The sequence below is a fragment of the Microcebus murinus genome, chromosome 9, assembly GCF_040939455.1.
Source record: "Microcebus murinus isolate Inina chromosome 9, M.murinus_Inina_mat1.0, whole genome shotgun sequence".
NCBI lineage: Eukaryota > Metazoa > Chordata > Mammalia > Primates > Cheirogaleidae > Microcebus > Microcebus murinus.
Genome location: NC_134112.1, coordinates 37,859,632 through 37,882,290, shown reverse-complemented (window position 1 = coordinate 37,882,290; position 22,659 = coordinate 37,859,632). Strand labels below are relative to the sequence as shown.

Sequence of the window (22,659 nt, the reverse complement as noted above, 5' to 3'; positions counted from 1 at the left end):
AAATTTAGATGAAATTCGAAAATTGTTTTTATTGAACTCTTGCTAACTGTCACAAATACATTTTCTAACATTCAGTTTTCCATATTCCTATACTATATACATTTTTTAGGGTTTTTTTTATTTTGAATTGTTTATTTACTGCAGATGTATTATATACATAGTGCTCATGCATAAACCCAATTAACTGGTTCATTTAATGTTGACATTTTGGCAATACTTTTCTTTCTCTTAATAAATGAAGCATAGCTATAGCTGAAGTCATTTTCTATATTAATTATGAATAATATTTGTATGCTTATTTTTAGCTAACCTTATATATTTTTCTGCCTTCTTTCTTTTGTAGAATACTCTAAATATTACAAACAATAACTATTATTCTGTTGAAGTTGAAAACATCACTGCTCAAGTTCAGTTTTCAAAAACAGTTATTGGAAAGGCACGCTTAAACAACCTAACCAATATTGGTCCACTTGATATGAAACAAGTAAGTCTCAGTCATGAAATACTTGGGAGAAGTAAATGAGTCTCAATTTTGCATGTTATGTAACTTGAGGGGGTGGAATATTTCCTCAAAAATTTAATTTTGGAATGTGTCCCATATATATAAGATGGAATTGTAGAATCAAGCTTCTAAAGGGAGAGTTTTCTAACTCTTTGAAATTATGAGGTATATCTGAAATATTTGAATGTTTTGATCCTATTCTCTATTATTTATCTTTGTTCTTTTTTTTGCCTTTCAGATCGACTACACAGTACCTACTGTTATAGCAGAGGAAATGAGTTACATGTTGTAAGTTCTAATTCTTAATAACTTTTTATTAAACAATAAAGTATATAAAATAAAGTATAAAGAATGTTTTTTTTTTATTTTCTGTAATCTTATCAGTCAAAAAGACTACATTATGGAATATTCCTTCTAGCCTCTGATCATCTCTGTTCTTTTCTCTTTTTCAACATATATAACTTTATGTACATATACTTGTACACATAAAATTTATTTTTTTATTTTTCATAATTAGGATCATATATACCACATCACTTTTTACTTTTAGTTACTATATTATAAGAAGCATGTTCTCATATATTCTTGTATTTGCTGAATTTTAGTGTAGGAAAACTAAAAGTGCTAATAATGTATACTGTGTTGTTTTAAAATCCTGAAGTTTTTAACTTGGGTCTAAATGATTATTAATTCTCAATAGGTAAAATAATAGAACTTCTTGATACTAGCAAACTGTTTACCAAAATTTCAAAAGGTGAGCAAAATGTATAAGTAATCTGTAGCTCATGTTAAGGCAACCCTACAACTGCAATGGTATGAACACATACATATTTTTAGAATAAGTCATGAATATATCAGTCATTATTTGAAGTATAGTAAATGCTCAACCAATAAATGTTTGTTTATTACATATTTTAATAGTGTCTATTAGCTTTAATATAAGAAGAATTTTAAATTAGTCACTTATATTTATTTACATTTTAATTTCTTTAACAGTGATTTCTGTACACTGCTATCCATCAAAGTACATAACATAGTGCTCATGATGCAGTAAGTATGAATTTTTTCTAAAAAAGCTATTTCTTCTTAAGAATTTTAGGTTTATAACTGTTGTCTTACAGTATACATGACATCTCTACAAATACCATCTCAATTGGGTTTTAAGCCTTACAAGAGTGCAGTAAGGTCAAGTAACTATTATCCCACTTTACAAATTAGGAAATGGTTTCCTAGAGAAGTAGTGTAGGATGACATGACTACTGAATAGTGAATGTAGACATGACAAGAGCTCAGGAAAATGCCAAGGATTGAGATAGAGAGGACTGAGCACAACATCAATTCCTTATGGGCATATAAATTGGGTATTATCTAAGCCAATAAAATATTGTTGATTATAGATTTGGTATTTGGGCTGTTAGCTGACATTTGATTAACCTTTTTGCTATAATGAGAGAACTGTATATTTAATTTTAAGCATATGATGAACTGTTATATTTTTAACTAAAGATAGCTGTTCTTTAAAATTATGTTTATTGTATATAATTATTTGGATAGAGCTTGCTCAGCTAGCATTTTTGTTGTCTGTTGGGAAAACATTCCCTTAGAGGACTGTGTCCACTATATTAAGTTATCCATTAATCAAATAATCTCTCCTTGAATAGAATTTTCATGTGTAAAAGTAGTCTCACTGTAGAAAATCTTTTAATATAGTTATTAAATATTTCTTCCCACTTATTTTGTCTTTAGGGTTACTGTGACAACAACATACTTTGGCCACTCCGAACAGATATCCCAGGAGAGGTACCAGTATGTTGACTGTGGAAGGAACACAACTTACCAGTTGGGGCAGTCTGAATATCTAAATGTACTTCAGCCACAAGAGTAAAAACTGAAAGAGGTACATCTAGAGGAGAACAAATATCTATTGATATTTTCCATACTCGTAAAGAGTTGTTGTTTCCTAATAGGAGATCTTAAATTGAACAAACCTAAAGTTTACACTTCTATTTTAAGAGTACAGTTAAATGTGGACTTATAAAAAATCTCCACTCAGTGTTAATGATATATTTGTACCAGGATCTTTTACTTGAATCTAAATTTACTGATTGATTTTCTTCTACCCCTTATCTCCAAGGGAGAAAAACTGAGATTTCCCCTATAGTAAAATAAACAATTACTTGAAAATCATAGTTCTAATCATTACTGAAAACATAATTTTAGTGATGAACATAATTTGAGAAATGTTATTTCTGAATGTTTTTATAGAAAATTACTGAAAGCCCTATTATTCATGGAAGACTTTTAAAGAATGACCTTTTTTTCCTGTTTTATAAATTCCCATTGTTACATAGTAGTATTTCAACTACATGATATTTTAGCTTTTAGCTAAATGTTTTTAGCTTTTCATTTATTGAAATTCTTATTTGCATGTTTTTGTCAGTCTTATTTCAAGCTAGTGGTTGTATAACACTTATAACCAAAATAATCTTTGAAAAATTCCATAACTAAAATTTTTAAAAGCCCTTAAATAATGTGTTTCATGTTTTTCCATATTAGTTATACTTTTGTGGACTTTTTGTGTGATCTTCAGTCATCTAATGTATAATATTGTAAATAAATAAACTGTGCATGGCTTTTATACAGCTTTAATAAATGTCAAATAAAATGGTACTGATTCAAAATTAAAGCAAGTTGCTCATAAAAAGAAATAAAATAGAAAAATGAAATTCAGAAACTCATAGAATGGGAATAGGTTCCAATTACATGTTAGATCTGGCATAAAATCGATTTGAAATAAAAAATTTTGATTCTCCATTTTCTTATGTTGCTTTTCATACTAAATAATGGTATGAAACTAACAACTATTAGGTACCTACTTAATCAAATTTACGAATGTTTTACAGGAGGAAAATATTTCTTTGATAGAATTATTCAAGAAATCCTGTCGTTAAATGATGGTGGCTATACTGAAAAAAAACCTATATAAAAATGTAATCACTTTGCATATCATATGGATATGATGCCTCTAGCAGTTATATTTTTAAAGTCTAGTTTTTGTTTTAATTTTATTTAAAATTGTTTTCAAAATGGATTATTGACTTATTCACTTAGCTGTTTTATATTTTCAATACCATTTCCCATTTTTGATCTTTTTTAGCATTTTCACTTACCAATTTCTAAGGACCTTTTAAATATATACCACAAAGTATAGGGGCTAAGTATGATACCAAAAAAGGAAGTGGGTTAAGGTTAATTTCCTTCTGTTTTCTAGTGACAGAAATCAAGTTTCCCTTTCCCCACCCCCGAAGTGCCTAACTTAGGTCTGAAACAGCCTATTTATTAGTTTGACTCTCTCAACTGTAAAACATAAACTTTATTTAATTTTTCAATTCTGCTTTTAAACACACTCAGGTCTTCTTAGCTTTCATATTATTTTCTCTAAGTTTTCCTGAGTGAAAACTCTTAATCCATTGCTAACTCAGCCATCCTTACTATTAAACCCAAATCACCCTTTTAAATTCATTGTGGACTTTCTTGTCAAAACCAATCTTTATTTTCATTTTTCCTCTGCTGTGTTTTCCTGACTATGACCATTCGCATTAAAACTGTACACTTCTCTAATATATTAATTTTGTATTTTTCAAATCATTTTCATTTCCTATCATTTTCTCATTTTGACATCATCTATGTCTGTGTATGATTTAGGCCCCCATTTCTCCCAAATTTTCTAATCCTGTGACTTCAAAAATCACCTGTATCTATAGTAGGGCTTCCAAATCTGTTTCTCCATACCTGACCAGTTCCCTAATCTGGTTTATTTAGCTAGTGACCTAGAGATGCAGTACTTCAATGACTGTGTATGTTAAATTTGATCATATAGTTTCTATTTTGTTCCCACCCTATCCTCATGTTCCATTTACTTCAAAATCACCATTCATTTCTTGAAAATCATCAGTTAGATAGACCTCATACAAAAATCAACCCTTATTTACTTTTCCTGCTTTGTGTCTTTTAACCTTGGGAAATTACATTGTATAAATTAAACAGATTTTTTCTTATAGTTTGTGAATCTTACATCCTGTTATAGTGTATGCACAGTATCTCTTGAAGTGATAGGAAAATGGAAGGAACATTTAGTGACTCAAATCTTTATCTTTTAAATTCAGAATACTTTATTATATCTAGGTTCAGTGGAGTTTGAGTCAGAAAAAAGCTAGAATTTAAAACAAATTAAAAAATAGCAAAAGAGAAATAAGGATTACCTGTGAGTATCAGAGTTAAGTAACTGCCAGAACAAAACAGGCTGCAAATTAATAAAACCGTACAAACGCATTCAGGTGAAGCAGAAGTATAGCCATAAAAAATCTGGGAAGAATGAATGAAGCTTTTAGTTTGTCTTAGGTCAATGCCCAATGCGATTTCTTACATGGGAATAGGGTAAGTGTCAATATATTTTTTAAAATTGCTCTCAAACTTTATCCAGAGGACATGATAAAGATGTTAAAAATTTTTTTCTGATACATCCCAGAATGACTTGCTTTTAAGTTACACCGTTACAGACTGGTCATTCTAACCAATCCAGTACTGTAACAAGCCTCTGTGCATTGATAGCATTTATAGCATGTTGGCCCTTCTTAGAGTTCTTTCATGTTTTTCTTACGTGATTTCCTATAGTCGTAGGAGGAGTCAGTCAAAGGAGAGTAATAGGATCCTCATCTTTAAGAAGAGTAAGGAGAGGCATGGAGAAGTTGAAGGACTGCTGAAGATCACATATTTAGTAAATAGTTTAATTGGACACAGATCTAGTTTTTCTGCCTCCCATATCTGTACTCTGTCATTTAAAATGTCCATTGGAAAGCCCAGCCGACTCAGGTTAGTCTGATTAAAAGAAGAAAAATTTTCATAGCTAAAAATAGTGACAATCAAAACCATATTGATGGACTAAGATTTTGGCAGCTTTAAGTTGCTATCTGAAATATTTTAAGTGGGGAATGAACACTTGTAAAATGCTTTGGAGCATAATCTATAGCTTAATTTTTCTTCTAAAATTTAGTACTCCTTGATTCCAATAAAGATAAGACTGATGTATTGTCAGAGTAAATTACTTATGAATAATATAGATATATTTGAGATTTGAAATAAGAGTATGAAAATATTAGATTCTAGAGAAATTGCTTGAAATTGTTAAATGACTATATTATAGTACATAACATTTAAATGACTTGTGTGCCGTTTTCTGTGTCTTTTTTGTTTGTTTTGGTCAATGAGTTAATTATTTTCTCTAAAAAAAAAATCATGACAAGAAAATATAACTCCAGATCGGATTTATAGTTTGGAAATGGGAATGCAATCCGTAGGAGATGACTGTCAAAACACAATAAAAGTAATATATTAGTAGACTTGAAACTTTAGCCTCGTGAATCCTTTGTGGTTCTGAGCCTTATTATTACTAATAATTCTGGATATTTCATTGGTGAATATGTCCCCAACTCTCTTGCACTCCCCTCATTTTGTTTATTTGTTTTTTAAAATTCTTAGAATAAATAGTTCTTTATATAATTATATTTTATTTAAGAAAATTGTTAGGTACTTTTTAAAAGATGTAAATTTTTAAATTTACAAATATATATCAGTCTTCTTTGATAAGCAATATCAATTGAATTTCAAGTTATTAGGTTATAAGCAAAAGGTTACTTATCATAATGTTATCAGGTAATGATTTTTAGCTCACAATATCTGGAAGCAACAACTACTTGGCTCAAGTACATATAAGAGTAATTAGTTTTATTTCTCTCTTTTTTGTAAAATCAGATTTTAAATGAGATGTTTATTTTAAACTATTTTAAGGAAAAAATATTGTGTGTTTCAGATGGTGGGGTAAAAGACTTTACATATTATTTCTTTAAAAATTATTTTTACATTAAAACAAAATATATTTGTGACATGCTCAGATCAAAAATTAACTTCTATATCCCAGATCTACTTATTTCAAAGTAAAAATTTTCACTTGTCAGTGGAAATTTCTGATTAGAACTAAAATTTATGTATTTTTGTGCTTAGAATATAAGTTTTACCATAGATTTTTTGAAATTTATCATTAATTTGGATAAAATTAAGTGATGCAAAGTTATAAGAATAAAATAGTAATTTCCATTTTTTTAAACTAATGTGATTATGTTTGTAGTTCCTTTTACAAGTGTTTAACACAGGTTCTCAATTAGAGAATATAGCATGATCTGTATTTGACCCTAAAAATATTCTATAAATTAATTTAACAAGTATATGGCAAATTTTTCATAGCAAAACTAGCTCTTCTAGAAGGAAGTTGTTGCCATCTGTTTAATTACATTAATTGAAATGTGTTTAAGAGAAATGTTTTCAGCATATTTTGTATACTAAAAAACAAAAAGGATTAGTATTGGGCCAATGGCCAAAAGGTAATATTACTACCATGTAGACTGTTACCTTTCAAATTGTCCCACTCCCCCCAGAATTTTAGAAACTAGAAGTCTGGGAGATACTATAGCTGCTGTAGTTGGGTGATTCTAAGTGCTGTCAGTACTTTCATTTTTTAATTACATGAGATGAAACAAATGCCAAGTTGCAAAAGATGCAGATTTCCTTATCTAATGGTTGGTTTTAGGCATAAAATATCATGCCAGCCATGCCTTGTGTGTTTTGTCTTATATTTTCCTTCAGAACTAAACTAAAAAAGATTTTGGGAAATGATTTGAAATGCTTGCTCACTTGACCCACTTGGTCAGATACTTGAATGATGGTGTTACTAGATTCTAACCACTGATTCTAATTGTAGAATAAAGAATAATATAAAATGTGAGAATATGTTTGGGCACTTAGTCTTTGTTTATATTATGTAGTGGCCTCCATCATGACACATTTATTAAATTTATGAACTAAGCAGTTCTGTAATTATAACCATGGTTGCTATTCATGTAACAAAACACGCCATGTAACAAAACATGATAGTAGCAAATAGAAATGCCCCCAAATGCTATTTTTTTAATTCAGTTGTAACTGTCACTCTTGTAATTGTGTATGACACAATAAAATTTGTAAAAATTTTAGCATGAAAAATAAAATTTGTATCACTCATGTATTTTGGTTATGCTTTTGAAATTCCCTTAACATAAACAAATCAGTGTAGATACTGAAAGTCTTAGCTTTAAGCTTAAATCCTTGGTCCTTTCCTGAACTCCATGTTAGCATCATCTTTGATTTCTCTTCATCCAATTAATTTCCAGTCCTCAAATTTTATCCATTTACCTCTGTCATATATCTGGAATCTATCTCATACTTGAAATCTCTGCTGCTGTTTGTTTTCCCAGTGCATACGAAGTTATATTTATACCATACTACAGTCTATTAAGTGTGCAATAGCATTATGTCTGAAAACACAATGCACATACCTTAATAAATAATTTATTGTTTGGGGAGGCTGGGGTGGAAGAATTGCTTCAGGCCAGGAGTTCAAGACCAGAATGGGCAACATAGCAAGACTGTCTCTAAAAAAAAAATAATTAGCCCTCATGCCTATAATCCTAGCTACTCAGGAAGCTGAGACAGGAAGTCCACTTGAGCCCAGAAGTTGAAAGTTATAGTGAGCTATAATCCACCACTCCACTCCAACCTGTGTGACACAATGAGACTCTGTCTACAAAAAAACAAAAATTTTTTAAAATACTGCTAAAAATGCTAATGATCATCTGAGCCTTCAGTGGGTCGTCGTCTTTTTAGTGACTGAGGATCTTGCCTCAGTGTTGATGGCTGCTGACCAGGCTGGTGGTTGCTAATAGTTGGGATGGCTGTGGCAATTTCTTAAAATAAGGCAATGAAATTTGCTGCATCAATTGACTCTTCATGAAAGACTCTCACAGTAGAATTTTTCATATTGAAGTCAATCCTCATAAACCCTGCTGCTGCTTTATCAACTAAGTTTATATCATATTCTGAATCCCTTGTTACCTTTTCAACAGTGGTCACAGCATCTTCACCAGCAGTGCGTTCCCTCTCAAGAAACCACATCTTTGCTCATTTATAAGAAGCAACTTCTCATTCATTCAAGTTTTATCATGAGATTGCAGCAATTCAGTCAAATCTCCAGGCTCCACTTCTAATTCTAGGTTTTTTCCTCCACTGAAGTCTTAAACTCATCCATGATGGCTGGAATCAACTTCTTCCAAACTCCTATTAATGTTGATATTTTCACCTTCTTTCATGAATCACAAATGTTCTTAACAGCATCTGGAATGGTGAATTATTTCCAGAAGGTTTTAAATTTAACTTAGCCCAGATCCATCAGAAGAATCATTATCTATGGCAGCTATAGCCTTATGAAATATATTTCTTAAGACTTGAAAGTTGAAATTACTTTTTGATCCATGGGCTCCAGAATTCAGGCATGAAAGCAACATAATCTTCTGCTACATCTCCCTCAGAGCTCTTGGGTGATCAGGTGCATTGTCAATGATCAGTACTATTTTGAAAGAAATAATTTTCTTCTTAGCAGTAGGTTTCAACAGTGGGCTTAAAATATTCAGTAAACCATGCTACAAACAGATGTGCTGTCTTCCAGGCTTTGTTCCAATTATAGAGCACAGGCAGAGTAGATTTAGCATAAATCTTGGGGGCCCTAGAATTTTCAGAATGGTAAATGAGCATTGATTTCAACTTAGTCACCAGCTGCATCAGCCTCGTAACAATAGAGTCAACCTGTCCTTTGAAGCTTAAAGCCAGGTATTGACTTTTCTTGCTATGAAAGTCTTAGAAGACATCTTTCAATATAAGGTGGTTTTATCTACATTGAAAATCTGTTGGTTAGTGTAGCCACCTTCATCAAGGATCTTAGCTAGATCTTCTAGATAATGTTTTGCAGCATCTATATCAGCACTTATTGCTTCACCTTTCACTTTTATGTTGTGGAGACAGCTTCTTTCCTTAAATGTCATGAACCGACCTCTGCTAGCTTCCAGCTTTTTTTCTATAGCTTCCTCACCTCTCTCAGCCTTCACAGAATTGAAGGGAAATTTTATGGCTGGTTTGAACTGTCCAGACCACTAAAATCTTCTCCGTATCAGCAATAAAACTGTTTCGCTGTCTTATCATTCATGTGTTCACTGGTGTAACACTTTTAATTTTCTTCAAGATTTTTTCCTTTGCTTTTACAACTTGGCTGTTTGGTGCAAGAGGCCTAGCTTTCAGCCCAACTTGGCTTTTAACATGCCTTCCTCACTGACCATAATCATTTCTTGCTTTTGATTGAACATAAAAGATGTGCAACTCTTCCTTTCACTTGGCCACTTAAAGGCTATGGTAGATTTGTTGATTTTAATGTTGTGTATCTTTGGGAATAGGAAGAGAGACAGGGGAACAGCCAGCCAGTGGAGTAGTCAGAACACACACATTTATGTATTAAGTTCACTGTCTTATATGGGTGCAGTTTATAGCACGCCCCAAATAATTACAATAGTAACATCAAAGACGGCTGATTACAGATTATTATAACAGATGTAATAATAATGAAAAGGTTTGAAATATTGCAAGAATTATGAGAATGCGACACTGAGACAGGGAAGTGAACACATGCTGCTGGAAAAAGGGCATCCATTGACTTGCTGGATGCTGGGTTGCCACAAACTTTCAATTTGTTAAAAACAAAATATCTGTAAAGCACAATAAAGTGATGCCTAATAAAGTATGCCTCTGCTTTCTTATTTTTCACTGAAAAAAAGTCCTTTCTCTGGTGTTGAGAACCTTTTATTACCTGACTACAACCTAAATTCACAATCATATTTCTTTTTATTGCCTATCATCTATTTCCCAGCCAAACTGAGATATTTCTCATTCCTTAGAAACAGTTCTTTATTTTATCCCTTTGTTCATTCTGTTCCCTTTTTTTTAGAAAATATTTGACCATTTCTTTTATCCCCCAATCCTATCTTTGTCAATCCTCAGCTGGTGTTTTCCACCCCTCTCTCTCTGTCTTCCTCCAAACTTAAACATTTCATGACTTTTGTCTGACTGTTTGCTTTTAAACAAAATGCCCAATCACAAAATTTGTTTTGGTTTTGGAACTCAAACGTTTTGTTTTGAACTGAACTGAAAACTTGTTTTAAACTTTTGTTTTAATCAACATTAATTCAAACAACTTTTGTCAGCTTAGTGTTTTAATTACTCTTTTAAAAATCTTGTATCAAGTAGAATGATCAGAAATTAGATAAAATGTGCCCCAAAATATCTTTATAAAATAATAGGGGGAAAAAAAAGATTTATGACTTAAGTGCTCTCTAACTAGCCAGTTTCTCACTGGAGAAGAATCATTAACAAATGTATAAGGCCCTTTCTGGTAGATTTCTGTTTCCTTGATCAGTGGTTTTCAGAATTTTTTAAAGCTATGAAATGTATATTTTTAAACAGCCCTTTATGTATAAGCCCAATATGTTATAAAATGGAGATGTTTTGACTTAGTGGTGAGCAGGAGACCTGCAGTCCTGACTGCTCATCTTTTTAGGGCCCCCTGAGCCAGTGGCTTTGAGTGTGGAGTACAGTCGCCTCTTTATTAATGTTAACTTAGTATGATTTACCAAAACTGATTTGGTTTATGACTGCAAAATAATTTATAATGGGGAAAATACAAGTTTAAATTTATATTTTATAAATAGCGTTGAAAATGATAAGAGAAAAACAAATGTAATTTCTAATTTTCTAAGAAGGGGTTTCTTATTTTTATATATATTTCATATGTTTAGTTTTCAAAGGGAACATTTAAAAAAGATATTTGAGACTTTGTACAAGGCATATCATCTAAAAATGATTTCATAATGAAGATTCCAACATTTATTTTCATTTCATGAATTCCAGATTCAGTAATGGAATATATCGATAATAGCATTTTTTTAACATTACCAGAAAAGATAAAAGTACCAAGAATCCTAATCCCAAATTTGTTTTAGATATTTAATTCTTAAATTTAAAATGACACCCTCCCAAACTAATTTTTTTCCTTACTGATAATTTTTAACAATTCTTTCTACTGTTTAGAATAAATCTAAATGGAGACAACATTGATATCTGTAACAACCTTTGTAAAGTTGAGATTAAGGTTAGTACATTTTTCACAGAGAGTGTTTTACTCAAATGTAAACTTTAGCATAACTAAAATTATCTAATTGTGTCCTTACTGGATAACTTTTGTTTTTTTTAAGTTAAGAGGTAAGGAATTTTCTAAAATTAAATTATTTGAATATTTATGTCATTTATTACACTTAGTTTAAAAGCATAACCTTCAACCATTATCTTTTTTTCCTTCCTAAAATACTAGTTGGCTGTTTTTATAAGCCTGTATCTGGTTTAAAAGGAAATAAATAGTTTCAGCACCCTTGGACCCTGGAAATTCCTATTCTTCTTTTCATGCCTTTTATCTTTTTCATAGGACTATCACCATGTAAAATACTATACATTGCCACTGATTTATTTATTTATTGTCTGCATATTTATACTGAAACATAGTAAACATGAAAGCAGGGGTTCTTATTTGTTTCATTAACTGCTGCACCATTGAAATTATCACTAAATATTTGTTGAATAATATCGCTAGATTTTTACAGAATCTTAAAAAAATGTTTCATTATTTTCAGGGTTTTCATTTTTAATAGTCAATATGAAAATATTGTTTAGCTACGAACTGGGCATTTCTTCATTGTTACTTTACCATTAGTGATTTCAACAGTGACATCTGTGACTGATTCAAAAAGAGGAGGCCAAAACATTGCTGTCATATTAAAATGTCAGCTTAGGCTTTATGTACATGAGTACTCTAAGTCAAACTCACATTTTAATGGATGAAGAAGATTATATGAAAAACTACATTAATGTATTTATATAGCCTGTATTTTGATACTATTTAAATTTTGAAGACAGACTTGTGAAAAAGTATGTTATGCTGTCAGGGAAATTTTGTTCTGTTCACACACAAGGCCATATACATTTACCTACCTTTCAAAAAAATTAGTGGTACTCTGCAATCTTTGTAGTTGTTTAATACTTGTTAAATATAAATGTAACAGACTTTGAAAAATTATGTCAGCAGGCAGTGTGTTTAATGGAGTAAAGTTAATAAAGTAATAGCTAAAATGTTAAGAGCTTTTTCTATGTCAGGCACTATAATAAGCATTCTTTATGAATTATTTTTTGTAATATTTACAGCTTTATGAGGTATATACTATTGTTATTTCTGTTTTCCATTTTTCATTTTAAAAACTAAGGTTTAGTTCACCTTAGGGTTTTAATTTTGACTTGATCTTTCAACTAAAAACTAAACTCATTAACAATGTTGGGGAAATGATGCACTGCTTATGATGCACGCTACTCTGGGTTTTAACTTTGGTTGACCTTTGTCATTTTAACATTTATTAAAGACAAAAGTATTGTGTAAAGAGTACCACAATCTTTCTTTATGAAAACTGTTTTCATCATATTTTTTATAGTATATCTAAAGACCTAATCATGATACTTAGAATTGGAAGAATTCAAAATGATGTCTTGATGGGTACCCAAAGTTTGAATTCAGTAAACTTCAACAACTATATACAAGGCACTGTGTTTTGTTATAGCGGATATGAAATGAAAGTATACAGTTACAACCTCAACCTCAAAAAAAGTGTAATGGCCAAAAATAAAGTGAATTTTATCATCTCTTGGACACTTTACCCTCTTCTCTTTAGTGTCAATTTCAATACTACTTTGGAGAACAGCTGGAGTACAACTGTAGCATTTTGAGGAGCTGGAAGAATGGATACAGGGTAAGATACATAATAAGGAGTCTAAGCAGACCTCTCTCAATCCTTGTGCTGCAAATGGGTTACAGGCATGGCAGCCCTCCGGAGGCCAGGTGGCTGGTCATCTCAGACTGTGAGCATCCTTGTTAGTTTGTCCTAATGGGCTGAACGAATATTTCCTGTGAATGTCATGGAGGATAAATGTTGGGAAGTGCCTATGCTTTAAGGAGATAATGAGCAAACTAATTTATCTTCATTAATCGTATTAACAGACAGGAAATACTATGTGGCACATTTCCCAAACTTTGATTAGAATAGACTATAGTATTATTTGCCTATTTTTCCTTCAAGTCAACTCTGGGTTTTAACTTAGGTCATCTTCTATCATTTTATAACTTATTAAAGCAAATAATTTTTTTAAACATAAACATATAATTCAAAGCAACAGTAAGATAAAACTAACTTCCCTGGACAACCATTTTACATACCAATTCTGGCTGTGTAGGCATACTGATTTACAGGGAAATCAGAATGACTTTATATGGGGTGAATCACTTGAAAGATTCTTTATAAAGCAACATGATTTCAAGTGCCAGAAGCATTTTTCAAATACTTTTTTCACTCTTCAGTTGTAGAAATACAGTATTCAAGAATATTTTCTCTTGGTGAGCATTTTTATTTAGTTTATCTAGAGTTGTAGACAAAATAGTGGCAGAGAGCCACCACTTTAAATTGTTTTACAAGCTACCTATTTAAAGGTTTAGACAGTTCATTCTAATAGGATTCCAGTTGAGCTGCAGAGACATTTAGCCAGAGTATTTGGTTGTATCCAAAATTAACTGGAACTTCTACTAGTGTAAATAGCAGATGTATTTATCTTTATTTGTTTTACAAGTCTAAGTTACTTTGTAGCTGAAAAGTTGGAACATTAAGGCAGCCTAGTAATCATGTCTGTCTAATCTTTGTATGAGCAGTAAAGTCATAGGTAATGTAATCTGATTATTTGGTCCACTTGATTTTTAACCCACTCATAGGCTTATGATTTTAAGATTAAATTTTTAAAAATATGAGTCTAGCCCACCGTGTGTAATTCAATTCCATTTATTTTAGATATCAAGTTTAATCAAAGTATCTGAGTGTGAATTTATACTTGAACTCACAAATAATGTAAATAAAATGTGATTTTTTTTCTTTCAGATTGGAAAATACTAAAAAGATTTATATTAACCATTAATAACAAATGTGTGGAAATAGTCTTAATTGTATATTCTTCTTTCAATTTCAAATATACATGCCTGGACCCAACAACTCTGGTTTCATGAATTTTTCTTTCTGGAATATTTATATGAATAAGTAAGTAAATAAGTATGAATTTCAAATTTTAACATATACTGCAGAACATATTCTTCCTAACCCAAATTAATTTTTAAAAAAGGAAACACCTCTACTCAAGTATAAAAAAAGAAATTTAGAATTAACTAGTAACTAAAGAAATCATTGTGAAATCAAAAACAAGAAAAAGACAGGATCGTATTAAAGGGAGAACATAGTATAAAATTCATATGATGAAATCCTAACTCTTATTGCGATGGTATTAGGAGGTGGGGCCCTTGGTGGCTGATTGTTAGGTCAGAAGGGCAGAGGTACCCTAAGTGGGATTAGTACCCTTATGCAAGAAACTCCAGAGAGCTCACTAGTCCCTTCCACCATGGGAGGACTCTCATGTGAGTACTCAACAAGAAGATGGCCATCTATGAACCACAAAGCAGGCTCTCACCAGACATTAAATCTGCCATTGCTTTTATCTAGGATTGCCCAGTCTCTGGAAATGTGAAAAATAAGTTGTTGTTGTTTATAAGACACCCAGTTTATGGTATTTTGTCATAATGGCCCAAGCTGACTAAAGCATATACCATGATCATGAATGAGAAGATTCAATACAGAAAGTCTATTTCAAAAACAGATTTATAAATTCAGTGTTATCCCAACCAAAATCCTAACAGAAATGTTCAGGCAACTTGACAAGCTGATTCTAAAACTTAGAAGAATAAATGTTACAGATTCACAAATTCAGTTATCTTAAGAAAAATCTTAACAAACAAAAATTTTCATGGAACTTGACAGGCTAATTCTAAAACTCAGAAGAATAAATGTGCAAGAGTAGCCAAGAAATCTTTTGAAAAATAAACTGAAATTATGGGTTTTCCATACTAGCTATTACATCATATTTTATAGCTATAGAAATGAAAATAGCCTAGTATTGACGCAGAAATAGAAAAATAGGTTTAGGAACTGAAGACAGAGCCATAAATCTCCCATTACTTTAAAGTTGGCCTTTAAAACTAGTAGGTAACGACATACTATTTAATAAATGGTGTCTGAATTCACTAATCATTTGGAGGGGAAAAAGTTATATCCATGCCCCACATTGCTCACAAAAATAAATCAAAAGAAATTAATTCTAAGAGAGAATTCAAGAGAAATTAGTTCTAAGCCAGGGGTCAGAAATCTCATGGGCTGGCAGCTCATTTTTGTAAATAAAGTTTAATTGGGACACAGCCAGGCACACTCGTGTTTCTGTATTGTCTAGTCATCTTTCACATAGCAGAGTTGAACTGTGACGCAACAAAGACCATATGGACTAAAAATCCTAAAATATTTATTCTTTGGCTCTTTAAGAAAAACTTGTCTGACCCCTGATCTAAGCATTAAAAAATAACCATAAAGCATTTTTCAAGGTGTAGAAAAATTAAAAATATTTGTATGACTTTTGAAGTCAGTAGCTGTTATCAGTTATAGTAGGATAGTTACTAAATCAAATAATCCTGGTATCTTAGTACTTTATCCTAATAAAAATTTACTTCTCACTTATGTTCCAGTCCTAAGCTAATTGTTGTTCTGTTGCATGGCAGTCTGTTAGAAGCATGAAGATGTTTCCATCTCTTAAAACAATGAAGACCGGCCAGGCATGGTGGTTCACGCCTATAATCCTAGCACTCTGGGAGGCCGAGGGTGAGAGGATCGCTCAAGGTCGCGAGTTCAAAAGCAGCCTGAGCAAAAGCGAGACTCCGTCTCTACTGAAAATAGAAAGAAATTAATTGGCCAACTAGAAATATATAGAAATAATTACCGGGCATGGTGGCACATGCCTGTAGTCCCAGCTACTCAAGAGGCTGAGGCAGAGGGATTGCTTGAACCCAGGAGTTTGAGGTTGCTGTGAGCTGGGCTGATGCCACGGCACTCTGGTCCAGGCAACAGAGTGAGACTCTGTCTCAAACAAAAAACCAAAAATAAACAAACAAACAATGAAGACCTACCCTACCTCTTCTGCTCTGGCAAGCTAAAATGAGAAGAAAGAAGACAGCATGAATGATCTTGTGGGAGTGTTTTTAGGTTCCATTCCCAGACTAGCATACATCATCTCTGCCCATGCTTCCCTGGGCTTCCACATATCTTCAGCAAACTTCCCAGAAAGCTGGGAAGGTAATCACACTAACTCCACTTCATATACAGCTAATTTCAGGACCAATTCCTGGAATTGCAGTGGCTAGCCATTGACACAGCTTAATAGACTGCAGGGCTGAAGAAGCAACAGGACCACAGGCCCATGTCAGAGTGATGTATCGGATGGGCACAATGTGTTCCAAGTACTAGTTAGGCCACATGGGGAACAGATCGAGAGTAAATCTGTGCCAGAGAAAAATAACAGATAAAATATCTGAAATAATAATATCCCTAATATTCCCTAAGCAGGAGAAAGTTTTCAAATCGAAAGGGCTCAGAGTATCAAAAATAAATAAACAAACAAAAATCACTTCTTCAAAGTCTTTCCCTGGAGCAGGTTTATAAGGAGGGCAAGTTATGGAGAACAGATGTGCATTAGTGTGGATAAAGCCCCCATCACATCTTTGTCCAGTTTTTCCATTCCTGGTTCTCCAGCTTCCCTTCCCATTACCTAATATAACTAGATTTTGTTTTGAAACTCAAGAAAGAGGAATGACACACAGAGAGGTAGAACTGGTAAGATTGATTGATTATGTATGTATGCATGCATGCATGTGTTTCAAGGATTTGGACATACATGATTATGTAAGCAGGTCCATAAGAGAGACATTCAGGAAAGAAAGGTCATGGGCAGACTTGACCTCCATGGGCATGGTTTGATGTTGTTGTTCATAGGTGGAATTTCTTCTCCTGGGAAAATCTCAGCACAGCTTTTAAGATCCTTTAACAGATTCAATCAGGCCCACCCAGGATTATGTTTCTTAAATTAAATCATCTGATTTGAGGCTTTAGTTACATCTGTCAAATGCCTTTAAGCAACACCTAAATTAGTATTTAATCAAATAACTGGGGATTATAGCCTAGTCAAGTTGATCCAGCAATGGAGCCATCACAATCCAGCATTTGTCAATTTGGCATCTATACACATATTCTTAAACCATACTTAATCTATAAATACAGGTACTAATAAAATTAACTTTCCACCAACATGATAGACAACTATCTCTATTACAACTGAAAACACACTAACCTTTTCCCCAAAAAAGTATACCAATTCCTCGGGTGATGTTCACTTCTCCTTTGATACCCTATAGCTTAAACCCTGAGGTATAAACTTAATTATTAACATATCTGCTGTTAGATGATAAGAGGATAAGTTAGGAAAAAAAATATTTGCTACCCACACACAGTCTATTCTCATTATTCATGGAGTTCAAATTTGTAAATTCGCCTTTTTGTTAAAATTTATTTTTAACCCCCAAATCAATATTCACAGTGCTTCTGCAGCCATATGTGGACATGTATACAGTGGCAGAAAATTCGAATCACCCAGTGGATCTGCCCCTGTCCAAATGAAGTTAAACAAGGCAACACTCTGCCTTCTTCCTTCAGTCCTCATCTATAAACAAGTGTCCTTTTCACAGCTTATTTAGTACCATATTTTTCACATTTTTGTTCTTTTTCTTAAATGATTTTGCTGTTTAAAATGGCCCTCAAACATAGTGCTAACGTGCTCTTTGGTGTCCTTAGCACCAGAAAGCTGTGCTGTGCCTTACGAGCAAATCAATGTGTTACATGAGCTTCATTCAGGCATGAGTTATACTGCAGTTGACTGCGAGCTCAATGTTGATGAAGCAGTATGTATGTTAATTAATGCATCTCTAAATAGAAATGCACACAAAACAAGGTTACATATTGGTCAGTGGACAAAAATGATGTGACCAGAAGCTGGCAGGGACTTACTTCTGTATATCCCTTAGGAGAAATGGTTCGATATTCACTAATTCAGGGTTCATGGCAATTTTATAGAGCATAACTACCATTATGTTAATAAGGGGAATCATTTATACACACACACACACACAATCAAAATAAATATTCAAAATTATCACAGTCCTCATTTCTGCAACTGGTCATGTGGTACCTTCTTCTACTACCCATTCAATATTCCCCTTGTCCTCAGCAAACATCTCAGCTGGTCATGATTATTTGCCTGGTAGTGTAGGGGACTGACATATATTTTCCTAGTTTAAGAATTAAAGTTAGTGAGTAATGTACGTGTCTAGAGCATTTGAAAGTAATGTGTTCCGGACAGGCTTCCTGTGACAAACAAAGCTGTTGCCTAGAGGCATAACAAAGGACCTGAGTTGCAAGTAAGCAAGAGCTACTCTGCCCCACGGCAAGGGGGTCTGGAGGCCACACGATAAACACCTCATAAGATGGCTGGTTAGTCAATGACTGGTAAGACCCCTCAAGGGAAGGGCGACTTAAGCCATGCATAGCTGCCAGGTTTCAGCCGAAGATCTTAGGGGGTCACCCTAAGAGAAGCTGGGGATGAGAAATGCCCCCTGTGGCTTGCCTTGCCCATCTTTGCTAATCTCAGTCAATGATCTATGCCTAGCGCATAGAGCAACCACCTGGAAACCTTGAGTCAAGGGATATCTGCTTCCCTAAGGCTATGCATTCTGGAATTTATGGCCATTGCTGAAATGCCTGGGTGGTTACGTACAAGGAACTAACTTAAATTTTTTAGAGTATAAAAATAAAACTGAGCTGGTGTATTATTATTATTCGAGTCAACCGTTTGTATGTGTGTCCACATTTTTGTGTTCTGCATTTTCGCTTTGTGTTCTGTGTTCATCCTCCATCCTGTAAACGGGCCACGACATGGTAGGGTTAGCCCAGACCTTTATTCCTGAGGCACTTGAGCCATTAGCAGTCCTGCCTGAATTGGGTTGCTGTAGTTTTCCATTAGTTTGAATCACGGATGGAGACAGTATTAAGAGATGCCCTATGGAATCTTCTGTATTCCTGACATACTCCTTACCGTCTTTGCTAGTAACAACTAGTTTCCCTTTGGTTATCAGGATCAATTTCACCAACCAGCACAGGAGCCTCCTTCTGTGCCTTTTGATTGAGAGACATGAGGAGCTAAAGGGGCAGAATTGAGAGAGCTATGGATTATTACTCCCAGGACTTAAAATCTAATGGAATTTGCCCAACTGTGTTTAAGAACTGCATTGGAGGTGGCTCATTTTTACCTTCTGTTTTCCCTGTTTTTGAACTGGAATGTCTATAACTGTTATCCTGTGCCTCTCCCCTACTGCATATTGAGAGTATTGCGAGAAGATAACTTTCCTTTTCAGTTCCACAAGTCCACAGATAACAAGGAATTGTGTCCAAGAATGTAAGCTGAGGAGCACAATCTCAACCTGCCTCAGATGATTTAAGTGAGATTTTGGATTTTGATGAAATTTAGACATGAAGACTGGAAAGAGTAGTGCTGCTAATGTCCAAGTCCCAGCTGTACCTCTGCTTCCCCTCCCTTACTTTTGGCTTTGCACTTGATTTCTGTCACTTGTACATGTTATTTCACTTATGGTATAAGTGAAATAACATAAAATAGCAATAATACTTGAGGAAAAATATTAACAGCTTATGTGACAAAAAGTTAAATTCTTTAAAACTCTGAAAATAAATACAAGCACTTTCATTTTTAAAACCAATCTTCCTTTCAGGTATAAAAGCTCATTAGATTATAAATCAAAACTTCAATCTCCCCACTCTCAGTGCAGGGCACATCTCTTGGGTCAGAAATAAGCAGAGGGGAGAGGGAGTGATGGTCTGTCCCTTCACATTCTTGAGCTCCTTCTTTTGATTTTCTGGATTGGGGGTGTGAAGATGTAGGGAAGTATAATTAAAAGAAAAGGGAAAAAGGTCTTTTTACTTAGCTGGGAGCATGTTTAATTCCCTTTGAGCTGACAAATACCGACCATCATGCCTTCCACTAAGGCAGAAAATCACATGTTAGCTCTGAAGAAAACCAAAAATATTTCACCCCAAAATATATTTGTTTGGCATATTTTAAGATGGCTATTCAGAGGAGCTGCTAGAAAAGATATACAGTACATAAAATGAAATAAATAGCAGATACAAAGTCTTCTCTGACCACCCTCCTTTAGATCTAGGAAAAACTATCTCACAGGAAAAGGATACTAAATGTCTGACACAGAACCTGTTACCACAGGCTACCATCTATCCTTTCTGAGAACTGCTACCTGTGAGGGTTCGTTTACAGACACAAATTATCAGACCTTCAGAAGGAGGGGCAGAAGGAAATTCTCTACACCCCTACAGCGCTTTCACTCTAAAATGAAAAGTGCATTTTTAGATCCACTGGGAACTCTGCTATAGGAAGCTACACACTGCACTGTTCCCTGGAGTTCCATCATACAACCTTTCTTCAGGAGTTCCCTTGTCCCAATAGGCAGTCTCTTCTTTAGGTGTTCTTGTGAACACAGACCATAAAAATATGAACTGGGGACATTCACTGAAAAAGAGTGGTCACTATGGGCTATATGTTCACACCAAAGTTTGGAAAGGATATGTACCCATTAGTAACAATGACTATCTCAAGTAGTGGGATTATGCATGGTTTTAATTTCTTTTTATTATTATTGTTTATAGTTTCTATTTTTTCCTGTAATGAACTGATACATATCATTAAAACAAGTAGTATATTCAACCAGTAAAATCAGAATTATTCAAGGGAAAGATAATTGATGGTGTTTAGAAAAATAATAGAAAAGATGTTATTTCAGCCATGTGCATCTTTTAGTTCCAGTGTGATCAACATAATCACTACAACTTAACTTTATAATTTCTTCTGATTACTTTAGTAAGTGACCCAAATTTACTATATAGACAGTCTATGTTTATTTTGCATAGCAATATTTAAGTCACTTAAACTTAGGTTCTACAGTTTTCTTTTATTCAATGCAATATGATATAAACAACATTCCTATTATAAAATCTATTTTCCAGATGAAGGCAGTTTAATGTTTTGTTCTCAATATTAGTAACTAATTTTTTTGAAGCAAGAATTTTATATATCTTGGCTAGATAATTGAAGATTATGGCAATCAAGTTGATATTGATTTCTCAATCTTTACATGAAGTGTGCTTGTTAAAATAAATATATCATTTGTAAATTATGTATAAACAATGTAATGTAGGTAAATTTTGCTGGCACTGTAAAGGTGATTGTAGTGTTTAGATTTATGTGAGCTCAAGTGAAAAAACAGTTAAAGACTACTAATCAGCTGGCCTGTGTGGGAATGGCTTCATTATGTAGTAGTCATCTATCTATTTGGGACTCTCCTATGATTCTATTGGCACAGTTTGTTGTCTCACAATATCTATTCTCCTTTCTTATAACCCTGAGTTTTAGGTGAACCTCTTGCCAACCAATTAAAGATTACCTTGACCCATCTCTATTGTGGCTAGATGTGGCATAGGACTAAATCTAGGCCAATGATGCATTCAGTGGAGACATCATATGGGACTCAAGAGTAGTGTTTAAAGGGAAAGAGCCTGTTCTTATCCCCATCCTTTTTTGTCTTGACTGGACCCAGACTTAATGACAGGAGCTTAAGCAACTCTTTCTGTGAAGTAATCATGAATTTAGAATCAACATTGAAGCAAAAGATAAAATTCTCAGTCTTTGTGACACTGTGAAGCCTCCATACTGGTCCCAGACTGCTTGGCTTCAGACTTCTTTTACAGAGAGAGAGAGAGAAAGTTCTATCTTATTTAAGCAAATATTATGTTTGACTTTTTTGTTATATGCAGCTGAATCTGGCAGAATCCTATGTTCTTTTAAAGAAGAATAATTTGTAATTTTTAAAATATACCTGTGCACAATGTAAATCTGTTATTGGCACCATGTTAAGAAGGAGGAGTAATCAACTTATTCTAATGCAGTTGATAGTACCAAGCATCATGAAGACTGAGAACCAACCATTGCATATAGTAATGTGGAGATCGTTGCTTGCTTTGAAAAGAATAGTTTCAATGACA

General features: G+C 33.4%; 1 protein-coding gene across 4 annotated transcripts in view; it reads left to right on the top strand.

Moving 5' to 3' along the window:
- The window catches only part of TMEM106B (transmembrane protein 106B), a 32,706-nt gene extending 17,943 nt beyond the window's left edge, over positions 1–14,763 (top strand). Inside the window, exons 5-10 of one of the 4 annotated variants that reach the window (XR_001152253.3) lie at positions 344–484; positions 741–790; positions 1,499–1,552; positions 2,249–2,399; positions 13,243–13,320; positions 14,494–14,763. Coding sequence is in view for 3 of the 4 variants with exons in the window: in XM_012757128.3 (XP_012612582.1) it covers positions 344–484; positions 741–790; positions 1,499–1,552; positions 2,249–2,387 (384 nt within the window). In the remaining variant the exon portion in view is untranslated. Of the gene's footprint in view, positions 1–343; positions 485–740; positions 791–1,498; positions 1,553–2,248; positions 3,317–5,176; positions 7,616–8,496; positions 10,218–13,242; positions 13,321–14,493 lie in introns of those variants that run through there. The other 3 variants (XM_012757128.3, XM_012757126.3, XM_012757125.3) reach the window with 3 other exon arrangements.
- Positions 14,764–22,659: the final 7,896 nt, after the last annotated feature.